We start from the raw sequence: 25,632 nt of genomic DNA, 5'->3' as shown, positions 1-25,632 counted from the left end.
GTCACATGATTGTTCACTGCTCTTTAGATTAATCTGTAACATCATCCAGAACATAAGATTTGGGTCCTACATGCAACATTTCTTCTATTTCTCTTTTTCTTGCTCTGGTTTATTTTTGCTCTTTCCTACTTCTCTTCTCCTCTTTGGTGTGAAAGAAATCTGATCTAGCCAACCAATACAGAACCTCTTTTCATTTCATTGTCAATCCATGACCTGAAAGGTGGCTGATGCAGGTTTGCTGGGTCTTGGGCTGGATGCAAAGATGGCATAGTGTGCCTGTCATTCCAACTCATGACGCTGCAAGCTAAAAATCAGCATCAAAAATAAAAAGTGCAATGTCAGCTTTTGCTGTTCTCTCCCCTTTTGTGTCTATTTGTTTTGTTCCCAGGAAAGCCATATCAGAGCATAAACTTAGGAAAAGCAATAGCTTGAATCCACCTCAAATACATTTTTCTTTTTCCAAAAGAGACATTTGATAAAGTCTTTAATACTAGCTATAATATAGTTTAACAGGAGGAAGAACTTCCTTCTAAAATCTTTTTTTATACAAAGGAACGCAATTAGGGAATGCTGATGAAATGAAAACCTTTTACTTTTTATTGTACTATGTATTTTTATAGTTACAGGTTTTATTTCAAAATGTGTATTTATAAACCTCACTTAATAAATTATACTTCAAATTCTCTAACTACTTTTCTTCTTTTTTCTGTATCTTTATTAAAAGGTTTAAAACAATTTTCAGTGGCAATTGTGGACTTAGTAAGCCAAGGTCTTCATGCCGAAACTTCATGTCCTTACTATCGTACAGTGAGAAAGTCAGACTAAGACGTGGGACCATTTAGGAACACTTATTCCACTGAAAGTAACATCATCAAAATTAAGTTTGTTTTTAAATTATGCAGGTAGTGTGCATTTGTGAGGATGTGCGTATTCACACCTGTAGTGATGGAAGGCAACATTGATTTCTTATAAACCCTGATCATTTTAATATTGACTTTGTTCCATCACATACTATACCTCCTTAGAAATATGTGACAGTTCTGACAGCAAATCTCCATCTAATATCGCTTACCTTTCTTACAACCATCCTTATGTTTTTTGCCATGTCACCCTGCACTTGCAATGCCTACTGCTTCCATTACCTCCCGCCACAGCAATGTTTTCATTCACAATGCATCCTAAAGATTGCCTTCCCCCTCAGCACGTAAAAGACATTATTCACTCATACAGCTGTCTAATTTTCCCTTTCATTTAAAATTATTGAGTTTTTGGGAATGCTGCAATATGCTAGTGATCAGTTGTGTCCAAGTTTCTAGGTGAAATAACATTTCAGGTACCTATTACTACCTCTAAGCTGTGGTACCTGGGAGCTTCTCCCATCTTGGGTGAGGGTGTGAGACATGGCTGTGTCCTACCAGCATGCTGGGACCACCCCACCCTCTGCTTCCCTCCCATACTCTTACATTCACTGGGAAGTAAGACATGTGGGCAGTTCAGAAGGAAGAGATGGGCATTCCAGCTGCTGGGACCGTGTCCAGATGACAGTGAGACGAGAAGTGCAGGACACACTGTGCAGTGGACTTGCGGCTCAGTTTCTGTGATTTGGGGGTTTCCTACCACACACATTCAGTGAGATTTGCTGCAGCTGAGATCAGCTGAGGTATTCCAACTAGACCTCACCTCTCCTAAAAGAGTCTTTGCTCTATGTAGTCATCCATCACGATAAATACTGCTTGATAATAAAAAATTTTATGTCGAGGCCTAAAATGAGTAAGTGATTGAACTTCATGTGATAACCCTTGTTCTCTCATCAACTTCTGCCAGAAATATTTGTTATCATCACTTGTTTCATCCTGTTCAATATAAAGTTACAAATCCATCCAGAAAATAATGATGTTTTTCTATGCATCTGCAAATGATTAGCACACTTCTGGGCTCTGCAAGATAGCAATAATAATAATCACTAAACAGTAGCCTCCGGCCTTAGAATAGCTGGCAAATGTTAATGCTAAATTAACATGTCAGTGTGCAACATAGTCTTGAATTGCAATTCACAAGGTAGAGTTGAAATAGAAAAAGACTAAAAGGCTAAATAAACAGAAAGCAATAGATAGAGTCCTTCTGAAGGACAGATTTTTTTTCTTCTTCAAAGCCAAAAGTCCAAATTATCTGCTGGTTTTTACCATAAACAAAATACATTATTGTATAATATTCATCTAAAAATATCTAACTACATGTTGCTACTTCACAAGAAAAGAGTAAGAGTATGATTCTATCCAACTTTACATACAAGGATGTCAAGTATAGCAGCATTTCAAAGTCTACCTCTAACACAGAAGGAAACACTGCCAGAATTTTGGCTAGCTGAACCCAAGCTGAAGACAATGCAGAAGCTCACTTAAGTGTGGCAGTACTGAACATTGCCACCCTGGCACTTACTGAAGCACAGGGTGTGCTCATTTCCATATCAATGCACCACATGTTTCTCCAAGACAAAGCTGTTTCACACCACTGCTGCTATTTGAACTTTGGAAATAAATGGAAAGGTTTCTGTATTATTGTTAAAAAGAATCAAGCTCACATCCTTTGTGCACAGGATACAGTTAATGAACACTGCCCTTTATAGGGCTGTATTAGTGACTGTGTGCAGAAGGAGCGTATTGTAACAGAGCTGTGTTGTGCAGGAAAGACAAGTATCACTTTAAATTCAGAACACAGGGTTGTGCAAGTAATAGTGATGACTTCCAGATTTAGAAGAAGATTATATTCACTGTAAGTTTGTTAACTCGCTTAATGAGCCTATAGTAAAACCTGGGAATCGACAGTAAAGTGAAGTGATTTGTCCAAGGTCACACAGAAACCCATGAAACAGTTAACAGAGTCTGTCCCACTTGTGTGTCCGCTCATGTTTTAACAAGACCAAGTTTCTTCTTTACCCCACAGAGAAAGGAATACTTTTGAGACCTCTGAGACCAAATCAATACTAAAATACATTGTGCCATACAAAACAGTAAGCTGTAGAGCATTAGGAGGGAAACCCAAAACCTTCTACAAAGAACCAGAAGCTTTGCCATGTCAAATTACAGCGCAGTGTACCATCTTGTCCAAAAGGTTATTACTGGGAAAGAACCACCTCTTCCCCACAAGGAAAGTGAGTGAATGTTTCAATGATGTAAAACAAAGAACATTTAAAACCACTTCCTCTATCTAAGAGCAAACTAGCCATTTTTAAACTTGAAGCTTCAAATACATGTAATGAAGTCATTATTGCACATGAATATAACTCCTCAATCAAAATGCCTGAAATCTCTGCCATAATAATTTTATTTAGATTGAAAAGAAACCATGTAGTCTACTATTCAATTAACAATAATTCTTTATTCTCTACTCCCCTGGGTATGTTCTTCTCTTTTCAGATTGATTACAGGAAAGAAAAAAAGAAGGAAAAAACCTTATTCAGAAAAAAGTATCCGAAAGTACATTCAAAGATTACCTGTCAACTTGCAACAAGTTGAATTTTATTTCATCACACAACAGCAGATGAGGAGAACAAATTTTGCTCTCATACTCTTTGAAGAGTAGATGCTTTTAGGAAAACAGGAATAGAAACATTGTCTGGTATCTTTTTGTTCTGCAGCAACAGCAGGACGGCAGGCCTCTAAGCTCACAGAATTGCAGAAGGGTTGAGGTTGCAAGGGACTTCTCAAGATCACCTAGCCGAGCCCCTGCTTAAAGCAGGGTCAGCTAGAGCACGTTGCTCAGGGCTGTGTCCAGTCAAGTTTTAAATATCATCAAGCAACTACCTCTCTGAGCAACCTGTTCCAGTGTTTGATCATCCTCACAGTAAAAAGTGCTCTCTTACGTTCAGGTGGTATTTTCTATATTTCCATTTGCACCCTCTGACTCTTGTCCTGTCACTGGGCACCACTGAGAAAAGCCTGGCTCTGACTTCTTTGCACCCTCCCATCAGGTATTTCTGCACATGGATAAGACACCCCTGAACTTTCTCTCCTCCAGGCTGAACAATCCCAGCTCTCTCAGCTTCTCCTCACTGTCAGATGCTCCAAGCCCACAATCATCATCATGGCCCTTTGCTGTACTTGCTCCAGTATGTCTGTATTGCTCTCGTACTGGGGAGCGCAGAACTAGACACAGCTCTCGAGATGTTATTCACCAGTGCTAGGCAGAGGGGAAGGATCACCTTCCTCCACCTGCTGGCAATACTCCTCCTAATGCAGCCCAGGATACCGTTAGCCTTCTTTACCGCAAGGGCACACGGCTGGTTCATGTTCAGCTTGGTGTCCACCAGGACCCCCAGGGCCTCTTCTGTAAAGCTGCTTTCCAGCTGGTTCGTTCCCAGCCTGCACTGGTGTTCTGGTTTCAGCTGGGATAGAGTTCATTGTCTTCCTAGTAGCTGGTACAGCGCTGTGTTTTGAGTTCAGTATGAAAAGAATGTTGATAACACCGATGTTTTCAGTTGTTGCTAAGTAGTGTTTAGTCTAAAGTCAAGGATTTTTCAGCTTCTCATGCCCAGCCAGTAAGAAGGCTGGAGGGGCACAAGAAGTTGGCACAGGACAGAGCCAGGGCAGCTGACCCAAACTGGCCAACACGGTATTCCATACCATGGGACATACATCTAGTATAGGAACTGGGGGGAGTGGGGGTGGGGGATCACTGCTCAGGGGGTAACTGGGCGTCGATCGGCGGGTGGTGAGCAATTGCACTGCGCATCATTTGTACATTCCAATCCTTTTATTATTGCTGTTGTCATTTTATTAGTGTTATCATTATTATTATTAGTTTCTTCTTTTTATATTCTGTTAAACCGTTCTTATCTCAACCCACAAGTTTTATTTCTTTTCCCAGTTTTCTCCCCCATCCCACTGCAGGGAGTGGGGGAGGGGAGCGAGTGAGCGGCTGCGTGGTGCTTAGCTGCTGGCTGGGGTTAAACCACGACAACTGGTTATTCCATGGGGTTTTGCCTCCCCAGGGGCAGGACTTTGCATTTCCCTTTGTTAAACTTCATGAGACTCCTAACAGCCCATTTCTCCAGCCTGTTGAGGTCCCTCTGAATGGCAGCAAAGTTACCTGGTAATTCAACTACTCCTCACAGTTTTTTGTTGTCCACAAATCTGATGAGGGTGTACTCTGTGCCACCATCAAGATTATTAATAAAGATGCTGAACAGGGTTGTACCCAGTATCAACCCTGGGATACGCCACTAGTGACTGGCCTCCAACTTGACTTTGTGCCACTGATCATAACTTTCTGGGCCCAGCTGTTCAGCCATTTTCAGTTCACCTTATCGTCCACTCATCTAGCCCATACTTCATCAGTTTATCTATGAGGATGTTACATGAGACCATGCCAAAACCCTTGATTAAGTCAAGATAAACAATTTCCACTGCTCTTCCCTCACCCACCAAGCTAGTCACCTCATCACAGGAAACTATCAGGTTGGTCAGACATGACTTCCCCTTCCTAAAACGATGCTGACTACTCTTGATCGCCTTCTTGTCCTTCATTTTCAGAAATGGTTTCCCAAATTATTTGCTCTACCACCCTCTCAGGGGTCAACTGCTGGCCTGTAGCTCCCCAGATCCACTTTCTCATCCTTCTTGAAATAGGACGTGACATTTTCTTTCTGCCAGTCCTCAGGAACCTCCCCCAGACCCCACGACCTTTCAAAGATGATTGAGAATGGCCTTGCAGTGACATTAGCCCACTCCCTCAACAGTCACGGGCACATCCTACCAGGTCGCTGGACTTCCATACGTCCAGTTTGTTTAAATGTTCCCCAACATAATCTTCTTCCACTAAGGTAAATCTGCCTTGCTCCAAACTTTCCCACTGATCACAGGGGACTGAGAGTCCCTGAAAGTTGATTTTACCAAGAAAGAGCACGGCAAAGAAGACAGGGAAAGTAGAACCCCAGTGGAATATCACAAAGTCTACCTATTGCAAAATTACATATTTTGTTCTTTTTCCAGAAGGGTAGCCAGATGTCAACAAGTCTTCCGTTGTCAATTTCTAGGACAATTTCGCCTAAGCATCATACAATCAATTACCAGAATACTTCCATATATTCTTATTTATTAATGATACATCATTATTAGCAGTGGGTAATCACAATTACTTATGTATTTTAAAGCCAAAGCAAGATATATCCAGCTAGGACAGGGGCTGAAAATGCTCACAGTGAGGATAAAAAGGAAGGAAGAAGGAAGGATACAATTTGCTAGGGATCTCAATACCTGCCACAGGACAGAAGCAAATGTTGTAACTCATATATTATTTTAAAATCCACACTTCTAGTTCATTCCTCTGAACATTCTGGCCGTAACACCTGTGAGCTTCTCTACCCAGAAGCAATCCCTGAGAGAGAAAAATTCCCTATAACTCAAAGTAGACCTAGCCTCTGGCAGGCACAGATTTCTTAACTCCATAAAGGCTGCTGCTTCTGCTTTCTTGCTTGAGGAGTCCCATCTAAGAGAGAAGCACAACAGGCATAACTGAATAGCTGTTAAGTCCCATTTGTAGCTCAGTGAATTGCCAGAATAATACACAGCAGCTAAACCATACCTGTGAATCTGGTATTCCACAAAAAGTCTATTAAGTCTATTTTTATTCCATAAGAAGTCTACTGTCAGGATACCACCCTGAAACCAATTTAGGTGTAAAACTATATTATGAGTAAAGTTTACAGCAAGCATCAGAAGATAATAGATAGATGTTACCAGGCTGTGAGTAATCAGTTAGGAGACAAAGGGGCGATCAGTATCCCACACCCGCGTGTTTTGGATAAGGGTCAAATCTGAAATTCAAAACCCGAGCTAGAACAAAGTCCTAGAAACCATAAAGATCTAGAGCTAACAGAGGACTGGACTTTGGGAGAGCCTAGTCCTCGGCATGATACTTCGAACTCTGAACAAGGAGTGCAGGCTTCCAGGAACCTATGCTGCAGAAGCGAGATGCCTCATGATGATTTCAAAGTAAGCTTGAACACAGTCAGCCACAGAGCAGCGAATCACAGAAAGTCAGACCAAACCTGCAAAAAGCCAGCCAGCAACGGAGTTTAAATCCCATCCCTTACCTTTGCCTCAGTCTTTTTTGACCACTGGATATCAGAAACTGTGTAGTACAACCTCCCAAGGACAGGAGCTCTCAAAGGGTATGTATAAAAGGTCAATTTTTTCAGCCCTTTAAAAGCCAAGGTCCCTCTGAACACGTGCTGAAGTAGCACCACACAGACATAGGAAGTATTAAAATACAACATACACACACAGGCTGATACAGTATCTATGAAACGGAGACACATTAGAATGACATAGCAACTGCTTAAAAGTATTACAGCATCACAACTCAGGAACAGGATGCCCACATTTTATGAAATTCCCAGTTTCAATGCTTATATCTACTTTCAAAATATCCAGCTGTACTTCTTTAAAGTTGTGTAGTTTTTGTACCTGGAAGGAGTTACAGAAAGAATTGCCTTTAGGAGAAACTCCATCACTTCTAATGCTGAAGGCTCTACAGCTGAGAAAGAAAATTGGCTGTTTTGTCATAAAACAAATATCCTCCAGGTCATAGGTTTCACAGTATCCTGAGACAGAAAGGCCCAAATCCCACTGACATATAATGGGATTGAATGCCTGAATTTTTCTAAAATACAATGGAATTTGAATGCCTACATCCAATTGAAATGTAATGAGATTTGAGTGCCTAAATCCCATAACCTGATTGCAGATCTGCCCTCAGTGTTTCACATGATCATGAGGGCAGGTGGGACTTTCAAAACGTATCACATTATGCCTCAACTAGCACAGCAGAAGCTACATTTAATTCAATAGCAGATTATCCCAGAGTTGTCATCTATAGGATTATTTGTATATTTTTGACAACAGAAAGTTGAATTGCTGGACCACTAGTGCTACATGATTGGCAGTTCCTGCATTTTTATTCCCAGCAGAGAAAGTGCTGGGAAGTTCACAGAGGTTGCATAAAGTTCTTTTATGTTAATAGGCTTTTCTGATTCTGCAAGCCCTATCCCCTAAACGAGGTTAAATTAAGCTAGCTAATGAGCTAGCACTAGCAAAAATCAGGTCTTTGGCACAAAGGATTATGATGGCCTGACAGATTTTGATCAGGCCTATTTTATATATATATATATCTCTCAATCCTCTGGAAAACCAAATAACTAGTGGATGAAGGCAGAATACGGGTGGCCTCTGGTACGAGTCTGTGCAGAAAAAAAAACAATAAATACTTTTCAGGGCAGTCCAGCAAATACTTTCCAGTCTCTTAGGCATTTTTGTAAAACTAGTTTTGTGGACCTTTCGATTCAATAAAGGTGAAATGCACGGCACTGCCACAGGGTGGCTCATCTAGCCTGCAATGAAAGCCACAGATTTTTTTGCTGACACAAGTAGCTGAAGCAAGGCAGTCTCAAAGCTTCACGGATTGCTACAGCCAGAGTACACATGGAAGAACTACTGTAAAGAGAAGACCAGGAAAGGCACAGACCCAATTTTAATTCACCTTAATCCCGCATAGTTTCTCTCACCCCAGTGAAGCAACAGTCATTCCTGATGACTTTGTGGGTGAATAATGCCTTGTGACATGAAGGCACTGAGCCCACATTCCTCAGCAGCCAAAAATCCCACTGACTTCCTTGGAATTTCCAAATAACCAAAGAAATGCAGCCTCACACCTTGATCCTATACCTGCTCACCATGATGAAAAATGTCCTGTTCTCTTTAAAGGATACGGGATAGGACTCTTGCTTGATCGACAGTGTCATAGTGAAAACTGATCTCACTATTGGGGGGGGGGGGGGGGGCTGCTAAAAATTTTACGTTTACCTACACAATAAATGTCATGTCACAAGCTGTTGGGATAGCTGACTAGAAAACTGAAAAACATGCATTTATAACTATCAAATGTTTATAGAGGTGAAAAAATCTCATTTGTTTTTAAAAAGTAGCTCGGCATAGGTAGCAAACTTTAAAAATAACTTTTTACATTAAAAAACATTAGAATATACAACTAAATTATTTTAATGCTCAGATATGATCAACTACTATAGAAAAAAGTGTTCTGAACAACAGGAAATTAGAATTCTCTTGTTTCTAACAGTTTTTTCTCCTCTGCCACTCTATGTTAGAGGGCATTTTCACCTTGAGTGAGACAAAGTTTAAAGTTCATAATAGTAATATGCTCGGCATATCAGGTTCGGCAATGCAATTTTCAAAGTGCAGTTGATTAAATTTCCCCAGATTTAATATATGGATTAGTATAACACATTTCAAAAATCCAGTGCCTTATCTCTTCCGAGTACTACATATTTAAAACGGAATTGGGAAGAGAGAATTAGATTCAAAAAAGTTCCCATGGCATGGCTTCTGAACTAGTCATTCAGAAATGCTTTTCAAATCTATTAATTCTACTCATGATGAATGCTAGCTACCCTGCCAAATCTGCGGAAATTGCTTGAAAGACCAACATCCATAAAACCCACTAAGTTCAAAATCAATTCCAAACAGTCCAATGTACTGCTTAAACATTATGACACAGGAAAAAACCAACAAAATTCCCTAAGACGCCAAGAATATAATTCCAGCAGAAGAATTACACTCCAGTGGTAACAGTAGCCCCCTGAGCAGTATATATTGACACGGGTAATGCAACAGGCCTAGTCTTCTGTTTGCAATCACAGATCAGATCACCTTACCAGCACAGGTTTGCTACACTATTTGTGTGCCCATGCACTGCAGAAAGTATCAAGTTTATTATAAACACACAGATCAGTTGCGCAGCATTTGAACAAAAGGTGCAATATTTTCTGGAAGCATCTAACGGCTTCCAGACCCATGAACGTGAGACAGGTGTTGGGCAGCAGTCAGAGCTGCTGTCACCCTAAAATCCCAAAGTGCTCAAGTACCTTCCAGATAAAAGGTCCAAAGCGGGGGAAAAACCATTCCCAGAAAAACAGGTGTGTGGTAACCTCTGGATGAAAACTCAACAGACTTTCTCAGAAATTCTAGGTATCACGTTTTTATGTGATGTATAAAGAATATAAAACATATTAAAGAAAATGTACCTTTTGACACAAATTGCGCCATGCTCATTTTCTCCAGACTATCACATTCCTGTTTACATACCTAGGTCACTATGAGATACTGAGATACCGCTTTATTCCCACTACTTAAGAGCAGTGATCTCCTTCCTTCCCCCCTCCGCCGGCAGATTCACTAATCACTTTTCTCCACTACCACACCTGTCACGCGGCCGTGTGAAAACACCTCGCGGTACAGCAGGACTTCACGGTGGTGTTACGCGAAATCACGCCCGCATCCCGCACTTGACAAAGTTCCTGGGGTTTCCGGACCGGGAGCCGGGAGGGCGAAGACCCGCCGCCCTTCCCCGCGCGCCCGCCGGCCCCTTCCCGCCCCGCTCCTTCCCCCGCTTCGCGGCGGGGGCGCCGAGGGCCGCCCGCCCGGCCGAGGGGCAGGCTGACCCTGTCAGGGGGCCCGGAGCCGCCTCCCCGCTCCCCCTTGCGCGGCTGCCCCGAGGCCCTGGGGGCCGGCCAGGCGGGCGGCCTGCGCGCGCGGCAGCGGTGAGGGCCGCCACGGAGACCCGACCGCCCTCAGGGCGCTCCCCCGCCCCGGGGAACTACGGGTCCCAGCGGGCACCGCGGCGCCAGGGAACTACAGCGCCCGAAATGCAACGCGGCCGGCTCCCGCCGCGGCGCGGCTTCGCGCTGCCTGCCGGGAAGCGAAGGCTTTCCCGGCGGGCGGGGCAGGCCGGTACTTGTGGTCCCCACACCGGCCCCGCCCCCTGCCCGCTTCCTCCCCGCCCGCCACACGCCGCAGGTAGCAGCGCGCTGCCCCGGCCCGGGGTGCCGCGCAGCTCCCTTTCGGCGCGCGGAGGGGCGGGGCGGGGCGGGCCGAGGGGGAGGGGCGGCCCCAGCGGCCGCGCGGCAGAGGGAAGCGAGCGCGGCGGCGAGCAGGTGAGCGGGGGCGCTCGCCCTCCCCTCCCCGTCCGCCCGGCGGGTGGGAGGGGATGAGCGGGGCAGGAGGCGCCGCCGCCGCCGCCTCCTGCCGGGAATGAAGGAGGCAGGCGGTGGGGCGCTCGGGTTGGGGCGGCTGGGGGAACGGAGCCTCGTCGCTGCCGCCCGTCCCGTCCCGTCCCGTCCCGTCCCGTGCCGTGCCGGGCACGGCCGGCCCCCGCCGCCTCCTCGCCGCGCCGGCCAGTGGCGCAGCTCCCGCGCACCTGTGCGGAGGCGGCCGCGGCCGCGGGCGGTTGAGCCGGCCCCCGCCGGTGGGGGGCGCCGCGGGCGGCTGGGTCTGCGGAGGCGGCCGGTGCCGCTCGGGCGGGACGGCGGGGACGGACCCCCCGCCCCCCTTCCCCAGGGCGGGGCTGAGAAGCGGCGCCTCACCTCGGGGCTGGTTCCCCAGCCGGCGCTGCTGTGAAACCCGCCGGTTTCCGAAGCCTCGGCGACTCGGCGAGGCTCGCCAGGCCGCGCAGCCGGGCCCCTCCGGTACCGCTGGCTCGGTGGCCGCTCCTGAAGCTACGTAAAACGGCGCGAGCGGCATCCAGGGAGCGTGACGGCCCGCGGGCGGCAGCCGCCTCCCCTCCGCGGCGGTGCCGGGCGCCTGACGGAGCCCGGCGGCCGCGGTCAGCGGCGTGACCGCTGCGCTCCGGGCGGCTCTGCACACCCCCCCCCGCCCCTGCCCTCAGCGGGTCCCCTCCGCCTTGGGGCTCTGCCGGTCGCCGGTGGCTTGACTGAGAGCTAACTGCAGTTTTTGTTCGGTTTGTGTCTGTTTCAGAACCATTAAATGGCAGGCGGAGGTAGGCAACGTAAGCGCATCCGACTGTGGAATTGGGGGGCGGGGGGGAGTTGCCTTCGGTTGTTTCCAATTCGGTAGCAGGCGCTTTGGGGCAGGAATTGTCTGCCTCCGCGTGCCTGTCTGCGCGTGAGGTGTGATAAGCAGGCCCCAATTTTGAGTTCATAAAGGGGTGGAGTATGGTGTTAAGTAACTCAGTTGAAGTCGGCACCAAATGATTATTTTTTAAAAGTTTTATAAAACCTAACTCGGCGAGTGTCTCTGGAAATATTCCACTAGTTCTTCAGCTGACGTTCCATGGTAGCACTTAAGTCCTAAACAACAGAGGTCAGCCTGACTGCGTTGTCCATACAGAGATGTAATAAATGTAACCAGATCACAAATAGCATTGCATAGCTAAAGTCTTCTAAATCCAATTAGAACTGTTAAGTAAGGATTGTTTTGTTTTTAATCTATTATCCTTGGATCGCTTGGCTTACATGTTTCTCACTGAATGTACAAACCATTAGCTTAAAAGGGTTTGAATTGCGACAGCTGCGAGCTGGAGGCAAACCCTTTTTAAGTGGTTTTATTATAGACTGTTTGCTTCACCCGCAAAAAAAGGAGGTGGCTGTTGTAAACACCCTGTAGGACAAGTTGGTGTCGTGCTGTTTTGTAGCATGTGACGGTAGGGTTCCTGGGCCTCTGTCCTATCCTGTTTCAGGTCTAGCAGTTCAGTACTTCCAGCAAATATTGTCGTCTTTTTATTTCATTCTTAACTTACAGGTGGAAATCAAACTAAACCAAATACAGGTTCTGAACAGGAAACAAATATCTTACAAAAAGTAAAGTAAATATCTAGACAAGAAAGAGTGCTGTTGCTGGATTATCTCATAGGTGTCGTGAGTGATCTGTTTGTTCTGAAAGTTGGTGTGGTGCAACAATTCTGCTGGTTCAGTGCAGTGACATGTGAGACCAGTCCATGGTGAAGCTTGGGTAGTAGCAGACTGTGCACTTAAATCTTCCCTCGCTGCACCAATGTAAGCAAGGAGTGATATGGTTTGTCGGAAAGGTTGGGGTTTTTTATCAAATTATTTTCTGTTCCTTTTATTGCATGAGTTGGCAATAAACTTCTGTATTCATAGAAAAGGCTTGAATCCTAAGGTTGTGACCCTCATTTGAACATTGTATTCTTCTTCTAATGTTTAGCCTTCATGAAGTGCAAATTAATGAGATTTTTAAACCCTGTTGTGATTCATAGCATGTAAATATTTTAGATGCTTAGAAATTGTGATACTTTTACAGTTTAAGATGGATTTACATACATATATATGCATATATATGTATTTATGAGTCTGGTAAGTTCTAATGTAATATCTTTGTATGTTTCTTTTTCTGTTTTCTTTTGACCAAAAAAAAAATCAAATTAAATGACACAGTGTGCCCTTTGCTCACTTGACCTGACAGTTCTGTTACTCAAAGAATACTCCTCTGGTATTCTTCAGAGTTACAGAAATCTGGGTGTGACACTGGTAGTATCAGCCCCTTTTATTTATCTATGTATATGTTTACTGTGTCAGATTGAGTCAAGAATGTTCTTTAGAAGCAAATATTGTGATCATCACCATTTAATATGCATTGGCTCACAACTTGGGATGGTCTTGCAGAGTACAAAAGAAACTAAACCAGAAAAGATACCCTGGGAGCAGACCAAATGCAGTCCAGCTGTTAATAAGCATTCAGCCAATGGTACCAAATTGCAGCTAGTCTGACATAAAAGCTGCTGAAGCATGTACAATGTAGATGTTGGATTCTTAACACCAAGTCATTTACTCTACAGATCTGTTTGTCTTGAGCTGTGTTGCTTGCCAATATAGGTACCGCTTTTCAGTAATGCATGTGCATTTAAGAGTAGTGGTAAGTATGTAAGTTCACAATAGTAAGTTCTTGACTGGCATTTCACTTTAAAGAAAGAAGTTCTTCTAGAAAAGACACTGTTCACAAGTATAGTAACTGGTGAAAACGTTGTCGTGGTTTGTAGTTGGGTTTTTTTGGTTTTTTTCCAAAAAGTGCTGAAAAGCACAGGCTTTTTTTCTTCTCAAAATTCCATGAACTCCTGGGTGAACTTCACCAGATTCCCTGAGATGTGGGCTTATTTTCCTTTCCTGGTTCAGATTAATAAAGTCATGCAGCAGAAGATAATAACAATTTTTTTTTGTTTACAGATCCTTTGATCTGTTGCAAACCTGGACTTGGTTGTGTTCTTCTGTTCATAGGGATTTAATCCTCCCAGGAACATAGCAGGGTGGGGGCATTCTTTAAGGGATGCTCTCAATTCCTTTTTCTGGTAACATGGAAGAGTCACTGAAGTGGCAAGTGAAAAAGGAGTTACCTTGTTCAGTGTTTTATACAGATGACAATATTCCTAGAGAATATCTACCAGAGAATACTTATGTGTCTTGATATTTTTATCTTTATTAAAAGAATTTATTACAAAGTTTATTGTTTGAGGCAGAAAACAGATTCACTTGCTGAGATACAGGTGGAAAAAGGCATTCAGATCTTGGTCTACCTCCAGGAGAATGTCATCTCCAAGACAGGCACGACTTGGTTCTTTCAAACTATGGGAGGCTGAAGCAGATCAGCTGTCAGACACATGAGGTTAAGTCACACAGCCAAGCACAGGACTGTGCTGCAACAGAAGCTGCTGGGTAGTCCAAATCCTGTAGCTGACCAGCAAAGTCAGTCAGCTGGGGTTTATGATACTGACATTTCTGGTCCCTTGGATGCTGCTGAGTGTCCAGCCTCATCCTACAGTGAAGCAGAGCTGTTCCTGAGGAGTCACTGCCAGTTTTAAATTGTTCTTGTTGGTCAAGTTCCCTGAGCTTTCTGACACAGAGAGTGTGTGAAGATTTCCCTATGTAGCTGAAAGGATGAGCAAGTTTGGGTTTTTCCTTCACTGATGGAATTCTTTCGAGAGCATTTTTCAGTCTTCCTTGTTGATGCTGGTTTATTTCATATTTATTTCCGTATTCATGTTCTCTGATTTATTTAGAGCAAGAGAATGAAAGCATCACTTCACCCGGGCAATTAGGAAACTCATTTGGTTTTTGCTCCAGTAGATGATTGATTATATATATGATGTGAATCAGGTTGACAGTTTCCCATTTCACAGCCGTCTGCTGTTGATTGGTATACTCTTGGGTGAAATGGGTGGTGACTCAAATCCTATTAATCCAAAGAGGTGGTATCTAATTTGCATCTTGTAAGAGCTCTTTCTTGGGTACTTTGTTAAAATGAGGAGATAGTGCTTTTTTAGCAGTTTGATACTGCTGTCTTAGTTTTCTTTTGCCTTTTTTTTAGAAATGTACACACACGCACACAAAAGATAATTTTGGCTTGAAATGTTTTTCCTTAAGAACAAATATCAAATCTTTTGTTTGTGTCTTTTCCCTGAACTTGTTTTTTCCATTTTAATCTGCTGGAATGGAAAACTGGCTGCTATTACGACACTGCTTTTGATGTGCATGCTTGTAAAACTTAATTGCTCCAATTCAAGCTACAGAAAATGTGCCCAGTTAACATTGTTACAAATGTCTGCAGCATTATATACAACAGAGTTGTTCTGAAAAAATATTTCGCTTTTAAAACAGATCCATTATACTTCAGTGAATATCTAATATATGCAAATATGTTTTTCACCTAAGTTGTTTACTGTGTTGTCTTTTGCTTCATGTCATGTATATTGTAGCATGCATGTTTGGCTTATGTAGTCTGCTCCAGATATCTTACAGAAACAATTCTGAGAAAAGCTTTTGTACTGTTTATACTAAACAGTCACTAAAACTATCCCAGCTTCTTATATGCCTAAAAATTCTTGACTTTTTCAATAAAACAAAATAGCACTTAAAGGACCAAAAGATTCTTCTCTTTTGTAATCTTACTTTAACTTTGTCATTTTAATTGCCGTGAAAGACAGAGAACTCCTGTAAAACTGTCCGTCAAACTGCAGAGATAGAGTTTAAAAGCAGCATTTTATACAAAGCCAAATTCCTTGTGAAAATGTTTAACCATCAGGACTATGTACTATCTCAGTGCTGATATGTATTCTTCCAAAGCAGTACTTAGTGTTGCTTTCACTTTAAAATGACAATATTTTCTGTCCTTCACTACAGGTAATGTTCTTGAAAAGAAGAGAAAATATGGCTTATACAGTGGATGAACCTTAAACTCCTGGACCAAAAACTGAGGTTTTTTTCATGAAGGATGGCAACACCATATGTTCCTGTTCCTATTCCTATTGGAAGCTCCTCATCCAGCTTTACAAACAGAAACCAAAGAAGTTCTTCTTTTGGGAGCATCTCAACAAGTTCCAGTTCCTCGAAAGGACAGCTGGAGGACTCCACAGTTGGTAGTTTTAAAAAGATGAGCGTGCCTGACCAGATTGGTTCTACATCATCTGTGTGTAGTAGTCCACTTGTTAGGACTAAGTTTACAGGTATGGATACATCCATAGAATACTGTACACAGCCCGAAGAAGAAATAGAGCAGAATACAGATTCCAGGAGCTGGGAAGATCGACCATCCACGCCTACTATACTGGGTTATGAGGTGATGGAGGAAAGGGCAAAATTCACTGTAAGTTTTCGGGATAGTATAGTTCATCCTGTAATGACAAGATAACAATTGAATGTACTTTGCATTCTCTTTCAGTAATTAATCCTGCAGTTCAGGGATGTTGGGGAACTTTACAAATGCCAATTTAGCTTCGAAGTACTGCCATCTGACAGGAAAATACCACTCCCCTTATACAGGTGGGAAAATTGAGACTCGGAAGCAGTCTTTGTAAATGGAATAGAAGGAATTCATTCTACTTCAGGTATCAATTTCTGCTGGAGAAGTCAGAAATTCCCTGCAAAGTTACAATTCCTTGTGAAATTGAACTTCTAGAAGTTCTGGATAGTTTAACATCACAAATAAAATGTACTCTTTTATTTGAAATGAATGATAAGACACCCTGGTATTTGCCTTTTACAGTTATTAGTTTTGCACTGAAGTGCAAACATGTAGTTTTCAGCTTCCTGCATTGCTAGGTTTAGTTTGTAATAAGGGGAAATCTGTTCTGAAAACATCAGAGTGAGACATCACATATGTAGTATCTCATAACAGAACACCAGCTTAACTGCTTTGTACTGATTTTCTCCAAATGTACTGTAGCTGGCAATTCAGTGGGTTTTTGCATGCTATAAATATATTAACGCATTTGTGCATTTGTTTTTGTGGATGTGGTTGAAACATTTCCTTGAGATAATTCAGCAATGCTTGTGGGACTGATGGAAGTTGTTTGTTACTAATTATTTATTAATTATGTTACTTCAGGAGAGCAACATTAATCACAAAAAGTAAGGAGGAGGAAATAGCAGACAAACTTTTTTTTTCTCCTATTTTCTTTTAGATTAGAAAAGTGTGGAATCTAATGCTCTTATGACAGTTGAAATATAAAAACATCAAGTTCTTTTTGCAAAGAATTAAATAATGCTGCTTTTTAATTATTTGAGAATGATGGCTTGGCTTGTCGTAAGTTTTTCAGTTTCTAAGATCTTCATGCATGGTAGCGTAAGAGAAGAGCCAACTTTTTTTTGCATGTAGATTTAAAGATTCCTTTTAAGTAATACCTTCAAAACTAAAACAATGATTAATATTGTTATATTGACAAGGGTTAGTCTGAAAATATGCCAACACATATTCCAGTGTGTGTGTGTAAGATGTCATTGTAACTACAGTTGAAGAACAACTTTGACTCCTTATTTTGTGTAGAAGGCCAGGTTACAGTACAAATGAAACATTCTTCATCGTTAAAATGCTTGGTTGCATTTTTGCTCTTTCTGAATTCACTTCTGTTGCTGTGTTTGTTTCTGAAAGCACATAACTAACTGTTTCTTTTCAGCTGCATGTTGAAAATAAGCTTGCTATTGTCCATTAAAACCAGCAAGGAATTAATCCTAGAAATTTCAGTTGCTTCTGCAGTGCAAAATCAATGGGATGGAAGACAGTGGAAATTAAATTGAAATCACCTGTAAAAGACAGGAGACTCAATTGCTGAAGTTTTTTTTTTTTTACTGTTTGTTAGCATCTCATAGTTCCAAAAAATACGAATCTGAATTACTTAAGCTGGGTGATGTACTAACTCCAAGAGTTAAATGTTAGTGCATGTTGGAGTACATGGTTGCTGACGCTTACAGGAGAAAAAAAACTAGGCTGAAAAACACCTCTGTTTGTAAGCAGTTAGTCTCAAATGAGTTAGTCCTGGAATGTTCAATTAGCACTTTTTTTTTTAAAGCCAACTAGAAATAATAATGAGATGCTGAATCAGCCAGAGATTGTTACTAAATATTGGCATATTTTCATTGAATGTTTTTTATCTGTGGAATAAGGCCATTCAGGATTGACTGAAATTACATGAATTTGTTGAATTTGTTTGTAGTTTTTTCCCAAGACCTTGTGTGAAGGAACAGACAGTAGTTTTTTTAATACTCTATTAATTACAAATCTTAAACAAACAAACAAAAAACCACCACCTTTTTTCAACTTTGGCAAGAAAACCAAAAATGTTTGTTTCAGGTTGACCATATTTATTTTTGCCAGTAATCATGAGCTGATTGTGCTCCTTATTACAGTTAAGTTGACCATAATTTGTGAAGACTTTCTTTTAAGTTGTCTAGTATTTACTTGAAACCATTCAAAGTGAGGGTCAGACTAACTGAATTTTTTTCATGTGTGCACTTGTAAGCAATGCCTTTGCCAAACTTTTAGTAGAATAAAAGAATAGAATACTGATTAGCAAGTAAATCCGCAAGCATGTTCAAAAGCTTGTTGTTCTGTGTTACACTGTGTGCTAGCAAAGAGTCTTCACAATGTTATATAGCAGTTCTGCTTTATGAAATTTTCATAACATAAAACTGTTTCTACTTTTGGTATGACAAGAAAGCTAAAACATTTGGACAAACATACAGAAAATGCAAGACAGAAGAATTACATTTTAATGCTGGCATGTCTTGCAGCTTGAATTTTAAAAGCTAATAGCTTTTTGTTAGTAACTGAAATACTGCCTTTATCACAGTGCATGACTTCCACAGATGATGATGCTTGAAAGTGGAATTCTGTGTTTAAAAAGTAGATAAGAGAAGTACTTGCTGAAAAATTGCTTTTAATTTGCACTGTAGTTATCTGTAGTTTGTGTAACTGTCTGCAACGTATATATTTATAGAATACAAAAATGCTAAAAAACAGTCTCACATGTGTACAGAACTTGGCTAGCATTGGGGTTATCACTTGCTGGGACTGTAACAAGAAAAATATATTTATCAGCTAAGACAACCTGCTGTAAAAATGTGAAATACTAGAAAAGATTTTACTACGTAGCAGATTAGAAAATGTTTTAAATAGAATTTGGTTAAATGCCTATAAGGGATTGTTTATCATTATTATTCCAAAAATACCTTTTTCTTCCTTGTATGTTTTTTTAACTAGAGAACACTTAGACTGGGAAAGCTAACCCAGTAAAATTGCAGAGCCTCTTTTTCCTTACATTGGAGACAGTAAGATTGTGATACGAGAACCTTTCTTTCCTAGACACTGTTTAATATTTTCTAGTTGAAGTTGTGTGTTGTTAGATTCATTGTGTTCAGGCATTTGAGCATCGGTCCTCCTAAAAGGTAATTGTTTGGGTTTGTTTTTTTTACTTATTACTGTTTTACTTATTTATCCATTTGTTTTTAAATAGGAGAATGGTACTTCTGTGCTGTTGTCTTGCTAAATATGATTCAAAGGATCTCTTATTTCTGTTTTACAGTGCTAGTATAATTGTTCTGATGCAGTTATCTAGGGAAGTGGTAATATTTTGCCTGGAAAGACAAAACCTAATGTTCAAGACAAATGGAACCAAAGGAGGATGTTATTTTTATCCTGCATCACTTTTCCTTGTGAAGCAAGTCAGACGAGACATTTTAAAACAATATAACACTCAGTACCTGATTATTACAGTTATCTTAAAAACAGATTGGCCTCAAGGATTAATGAGTAAAACTATTAATTCAGCAAAGGTTAAAGTAGATCACTAAAACATACTTCACTTACCTCTTTGATAGCTGAGACTTGTTTTTTCCTGGGGAAGAAGTCTAGGTGCAGTTTCACAAACCCTTTCTTACAGACAGGAGATAGTTAAATGTATGTAGGAATTATAGAAACTCCTTCCTTAAAATCTGAAATTAATTTATAGTATTTGTACCGATAATTAAGGTTTTGTAAAAAAAAAAAAAAAAATCCAATTAAGGATTTTCTTTTTATCCACAACTTTTGTTTCATTAAGAAATAAAGGATAATTTCAGCCTTCCAGCCAGTGCAATGTGAAGTTGTGCACATTTTTCTGATATTCCTGTTTTTCCACACAGGTATACAAAATACTGGTAAAAAGAAGTCCAGAGGAAAGTTGGGTGGTTTTCAGACGGTACACCGACTTCTCCAGGCTTAATGACAAGGTGAGAATTATACCCTGGTAAATTCTCAGCTAACTTGCTTCACTCTTCTTTCACATTTCATTTTCTTTGTGTCTCACATTTTTGTGACTTTTCTTTTCTTGCTTTTTTTACTGCATATAAAACACATACGATTCCTCCTTATTTTTTCAAAGATACGTGAAATAACTACAGCTAAGGTAAAGAAGGTATTTCTTCATTTGAAGCTGTTAGTGTGATACTTTATATTTATTCCTAGATAAAGGAAATTAACTCTTTAACAGTTGTATCCCCTGCAAGGAAATAGAACTGGCGGCCTGTATTCTCTTGCATGAATGATCCAGTAATTATTCAGTCCTTTCCAGTGCAACAAACTCTTTTTTCATGATAAAACTGAAGTGTCATGAACATTGGAAGTTCTTTGTATGTTGGTCAGTCCAGCTGTTTTCAGTGTCTTTGAAGCTAACTGTGAAATATTATATCAGATCTTTAAAGCTGAAGACACAGATGCCAGGTAAAAAGGAGTTCTGGGTCAGCATCTTAATGTTTTTAGAACATTTGAAAGCAAAACATGTTTGTGTAAAAAGCACAAGTTTTTTTAATTGGTAAATAGCATTTGGCTATCCCATTTAGCATTATTTCTATAGAAGCATAAAACTAGAAAAACAGAATTACACTTTTCTTTGTCCTGCTGTCCATTCCTAAGAATAATCTTTCATTGCAAGTTCAACATATTTTCTGCTATTATGTTCTATCATGTTCGAACCTGTAACTTTTTAACACTACCTTTTTTTACCCATAGTAGGGGATTTTTTTTTTATACCTTTTCTTCTCCTTAGTTCAATGTGCCTAATCAACTAAGAACTTAATTCTGCTGAAATTTTGAATATGGACTTGAACTTGGCTTGACCTATTTGTATATCTTTTAGGCCACCTTTAAAACACCAGTGCTGTCTAAAACTACCACAAACTGTTGAATGTGAATTAGTTTAGAGATTTCTTTCTGAACAAATTTCTGTCTTTTGATTCAGTCTATCCTAAATTAAGGAGTGTCTTGGTATTGGCAAAAGCCTTTTTTTGAGATGATGATGTTCTGGGGATTTCAACTCAAGTTTCAGCAGTCAAGTCATACAGCAGTTTGTATTTTGGTCAGCTATGTCAGATACAGGTCAAGAACTGGCTTACATGCATTGACTTCCAGTATGGTTATCAGCTGTTTGAAAAATTGAAATGCCACAGGTATTTATTTTAGAATAGATACTTAGATTTTACAAGTGAAGGCCTTAATCTTTGCAGTTAAATCTTTGACAAAAATGTCTGGCTCCTAGCGCAATTTGTAGGTATTAGGATTTCTGTTTAGAAGGAGGAACTTTATTCTTCCCTTGGTTCACTGACTGAAGCTTTTTCATCTTTCAGTATATATCTAAACTTTTATTATGTTACTATTCTGTAATTCTCGAGAAGTTTCAGAATTATATGTTTCGGTTCCTGGAGCTGGCATTTCTGTGTTATAAAAACCATAATGTCTTATGAAATGAAGAGTAAATGGTTATATGCATGCATCAGTGGTTCAAAAGGCATGGTGCAACGCATGGTGCAACACATGCCACTCCTTGTTCTCTGATGGCAAATATAGATGTGAAGTTGCATGCATGTATACTTTCAGGATTTTCTATACCCTGTCTCCTAGAAATCCAATATAAACAAGAGAAATATACTATCTTATAAATCCTTTTCTCTATCATCTTTCTTGAGGCTGGTGGCAAATTATTGATTCCCTGAAATGGTATTAGAAACTTGGCATTAAATGCCAACTGAATTGAATAATCAATCACTGTGTGAATCAGTTTGAAGTATTAACAGAGAGGGAATGGCTTTTCAGGAAGACCAGGTAAAGACAAAAGAGCAGTATCTTTTGTACGTGTTGGGCATATACTTGCTTGCAAGTCCAAACTGATCTGAGAGTTGGATTTTGGCAGTCGCTAAAAATGGAGAAAACGTGAGAATAGCAACAGTGTCACAATGGGGACATGTAGATAAAATCAGGACTAGATGAATGAATCCAGCTCAGCTAACTAATAGAAGCAGCAAGTGAACTTAGTAATAGCATGCTTTATTGCCCTGATCTCTCAAAGAAAATAGATAGCTGTAGGATCCTAGAAAGTGTTTTGTACTTCCACTAGTTTCTGAAAAATTTTTAGCAAGGAACAGCTAATAAAATAGAAATGAATGGGAATAAAAGATCTCAAAACATGAACTCTCTTTTTATTAATGCAATGAGTAAGTGCAGCAGCAGGTTAAGACTTGAAAAGAACAGATTTCAAGTGTGAGCAACAAGTTCTTTGAGTGTCAAAGCTTGGCACTGAAAAGGTTATCCAGGCAATGAAAGGTTAAGAAAACTCTGTACCTACTGAAAGAAGACAAATAGAAGAGGATGGCAAAGTAGTCCAATATGAAGGAAAGATGAAATATTGCCAGTATGGGTACACAAGAAGCCACATAATGATCTCAAAGTCAAAATTAATTTAAAAAAAAGTACAAATAGAGATCAGCACAAGGAGAGTAGCACAGACTTCTAAAGACTAAGGTAGAAGTGCTGATATGCAAGATGGACTGTCACAGGATGTTAAGAGCAATAGGTGAAGTTCTATAAATCATTAGGGACAGAAGTAAGGGAAGGAGGCAGTAAAATAATATACATTACTTGAGAGCAAAGTATGGAAAGTGAATAGTGAATGATACAGCAAAGACTGAAATATTTTTTGCTGTAATATTAACAAAAAGTTTTAATTTTAGTGGATGTTGAAACATGACAGAATTTGAGGGGTTAGGAGCAAAGGCTAAAATACAGACATTTGGCTAGATGCATAGGCTTTGTTTGTTAAGAACACCTAGTGGATTGTAGAAGTATGTGAAGAATACTCTTCAGTCCCCAAAAAATATGGGAAAAGAACTTTGTAAAGTTTATTACTATGCTGGTAAAGAAGTTGAACAAACAATGAAATGGCCAGTCTTAAGAACCAAGAAGTTAACCATTTCTCCCTGAGACTATGCCTCATGTGACATGCATAATCTATCATGTGGTCATGTAGGGGAGAGACGTCTAGAAAAGATGCTGGGTCCAAGCAAGCAATCACAGCCAGCATAACTTGTCTGACCCACAGTTTTTTCTGCTGTGTCTGAGGAGTATTCGAGGAAGAATGCCTCAGGACTGTGCTGTTGAAAATTAGTCTGCTGACAGCAGCTAGCTTTCTCATACTCCCTTCATCCACAAAAGGAGTAATCTGTGGGTAGGCATACTCTTTCCTTAGAAATAAATTACATGATCTACATAACCATACAAGTGAAATTACCATTAAGCAGAAATCTCTGTGGTTGAAAAGCTTTCCCAGCAGTGGTTCTCTGCCTCCTCTCTACAACTAACAAAGGAACTCATTTTGTTACATTTTCTGGGTTCAGTTCTTTTCAGAGAATAGAACTTAAGAGGGGTTATGGAGCATAGATGATATTTACATATGTGGTATTAATGATAACTTGGTAAGAGATGAAGGAACTTTGGATGACCAAAGATAAACTTAAAAATACCAAGAAGAGTCTAATATCATGATGAAATTCAGTAAGAGAAGAGGAAAACATACTTAAGTAATTAAATGCAAAAATAAAGAGCAAAGCTTTGACAATAAACCATTCTATAAATAAGAAACTAGCAGTTGTCGTGGGCTATTTGAATATACAATACTTGTGGTGTTAAAAAAGCACCATTGTGCTGTGAAATGGTACTTACATGAGCAAGGGTGATCCACTAATGTGGTTCTTCCTTTAAACTGTGTAGAGAGATTCTAGCTGAAATACAGTATCTGTTTTAACATTTTTAAAACTTAATCTGCTGAAAGAGCTATCCATTAGCTTTTTCCATGAGTCCATAAAGAGTAGTTAAATAAATAAAGCTTATTGTCAGAAGGCTTAAATTTTGCTGTACAAGGATCAAGACACTCACTGAAGAATTACCTTGCAGCTATGTAAACATTGAGTGCTAAACTGTTTCCAAGGCAGATTCTGGAATACCTGTCACTGGAACATTCATACAAATATATTAGGTGTATGGAGTACATCTCTGACAGCAGTTGGCTTCATCCTGTCTTCAGAAAAAGATTAAACAATTCTTGTGGCAGTTAGAGAAACGTTAGATTTTGTAAAACCTGTTTTCTTTTTCTTGTTGGCTGTAAATCCTCTTTGAGGTTTTTCTGTGTCAAGCATCTCTTATAAGAAAAGGCATCTAAAAATTGGGGTTTTTATGAAGGTGTTAATGTTTTTTGATCTTCCTGCATCTTAGAAAAATAATTGCATTCTTGGACAGGTCCATTGTGATATAATTTTATGCTTCCATTCACTTGTATATTTCATTTCTGAATTCAAAGAAAAACGCTAGGTATTTGGGATGTTGAGTATACCCCACTACTATAAGTAACTCAAAAACACAATTTTGCATGTTAGTACTAGGGTTTGAGCCACATCCATGCATACTGAAATTTTAATATTCTGAGTGTACAAAGAGCTACTCTTTACTAGAAGTATCTCATGCATGTGCTGTAATTCATTCTGCTAGCCCCCCAAAAAGATGAGTTGCAGAGTTGTAGGTCTGTAATGGGCTTTTATATATTTTATTTATATAGTACTTATACCTGAGTACTTCAGAAGAAACACCACTGAAATGCTTGCTCATCTGAGACTTTTTACTTACATACAATTTTTTTACGTTTATTGTCTCAAAGGCATTAAATAGCATACTCAGAGACATTAAATAACAAAGCAAAGTTTTTCAAATTTGAGAGGTCATTTGCATAAGGCAACACAGCAAGTGACAGAACTGTGTCCACAATTTATGCTATAATTTGGATTGTACTTTTGGTTGAGACTTACCTTGTGCTTGAACTTAACAGAAGACAGAAAGATCCTGTAATTCTGAGTAAAGTCAGTGCCTGTGTCAAATTCAGTATTTCATCAAAACTTTTTTTCATGGTTTTCTTTGGCTTTGATTTCTATTTCAGCTAAAAGATATGTTTCCGGGCTTTCGGTTGGCCCTTCCACCAAAGCGCTGGTTCAAGGATAATTATAATCCTGACTTCTTGGAAGATCGACAGTTGGGACTACAAGCATTCCTCCAGAACCTAGTAGCTCACAAAGATATTGCTAACTGGTATGTGATTAAACTTTGTCTGTGGATTTGGATGGTGGTTTTGTGTCCAAATTCCTCATATAGGTTCCTAGACTCTAGCAGCATACCTTTGAACAAC

The 25,632-nt window shown here is 40.3% G+C and overlaps 1 protein-coding gene and 1 long non-coding RNA gene across 6 annotated transcripts in view; one reads left to right on the top strand and one right to left on the bottom strand.

The window, feature by feature from the left end:
• Window positions 1–10,652, bottom strand: part of LOC138684787 (uncharacterized) — a 63,660-nt gene extending 53,008 nt beyond the window's left edge. For both annotated transcript variants that reach the window (XR_011324071.1, XR_011324072.1), the window contains exon 1: window positions 10,277–10,652. This is a non-coding gene — a long non-coding RNA (uncharacterized lncRNA). The remainder of the gene's footprint in view (window positions 1–10,276) is intronic.
• A 213-nt stretch (window positions 10,653–10,865) lies between these two features.
• Window positions 10,866–25,632, top strand: part of SNX16 (sorting nexin 16) — a 29,621-nt gene continuing 14,854 nt past the window's right edge. Inside the window, exons 1-5 of one of the 4 annotated variants that reach the window (XM_069779580.1) lie at window positions 10,875–11,008; window positions 12,612–12,675; window positions 16,001–16,463; window positions 20,276–20,362; window positions 25,387–25,535. In XM_069779580.1, coding sequence (XP_069635681.1) covers window positions 16,092–16,463; window positions 20,276–20,362; window positions 25,387–25,535 — 608 coding nt within the window. In that variant the 5' untranslated portion in view covers window positions 10,875–11,008; window positions 12,612–12,675; window positions 16,001–16,091. Of the gene's footprint in view, window positions 11,009–11,227; window positions 11,851–12,611; window positions 12,676–16,000; window positions 16,464–20,275; window positions 20,363–25,386; window positions 25,536–25,632 lie in introns of those variants that run through there. The other 3 variants (XM_069779581.1, XM_069779578.1, XM_069779579.1) reach the window with 3 other exon arrangements.

The sequence above is a fragment of the Haliaeetus albicilla genome, chromosome 3 (assembly GCF_947461875.1).
Source record: "Haliaeetus albicilla chromosome 3, bHalAlb1.1, whole genome shotgun sequence".
NCBI lineage: Eukaryota > Metazoa > Chordata > Aves > Accipitriformes > Accipitridae > Haliaeetus > Haliaeetus albicilla.
Note: the sequence above shows the minus strand (reverse complement) of the source record. Positions and strands in the feature narration are given on the sequence as shown.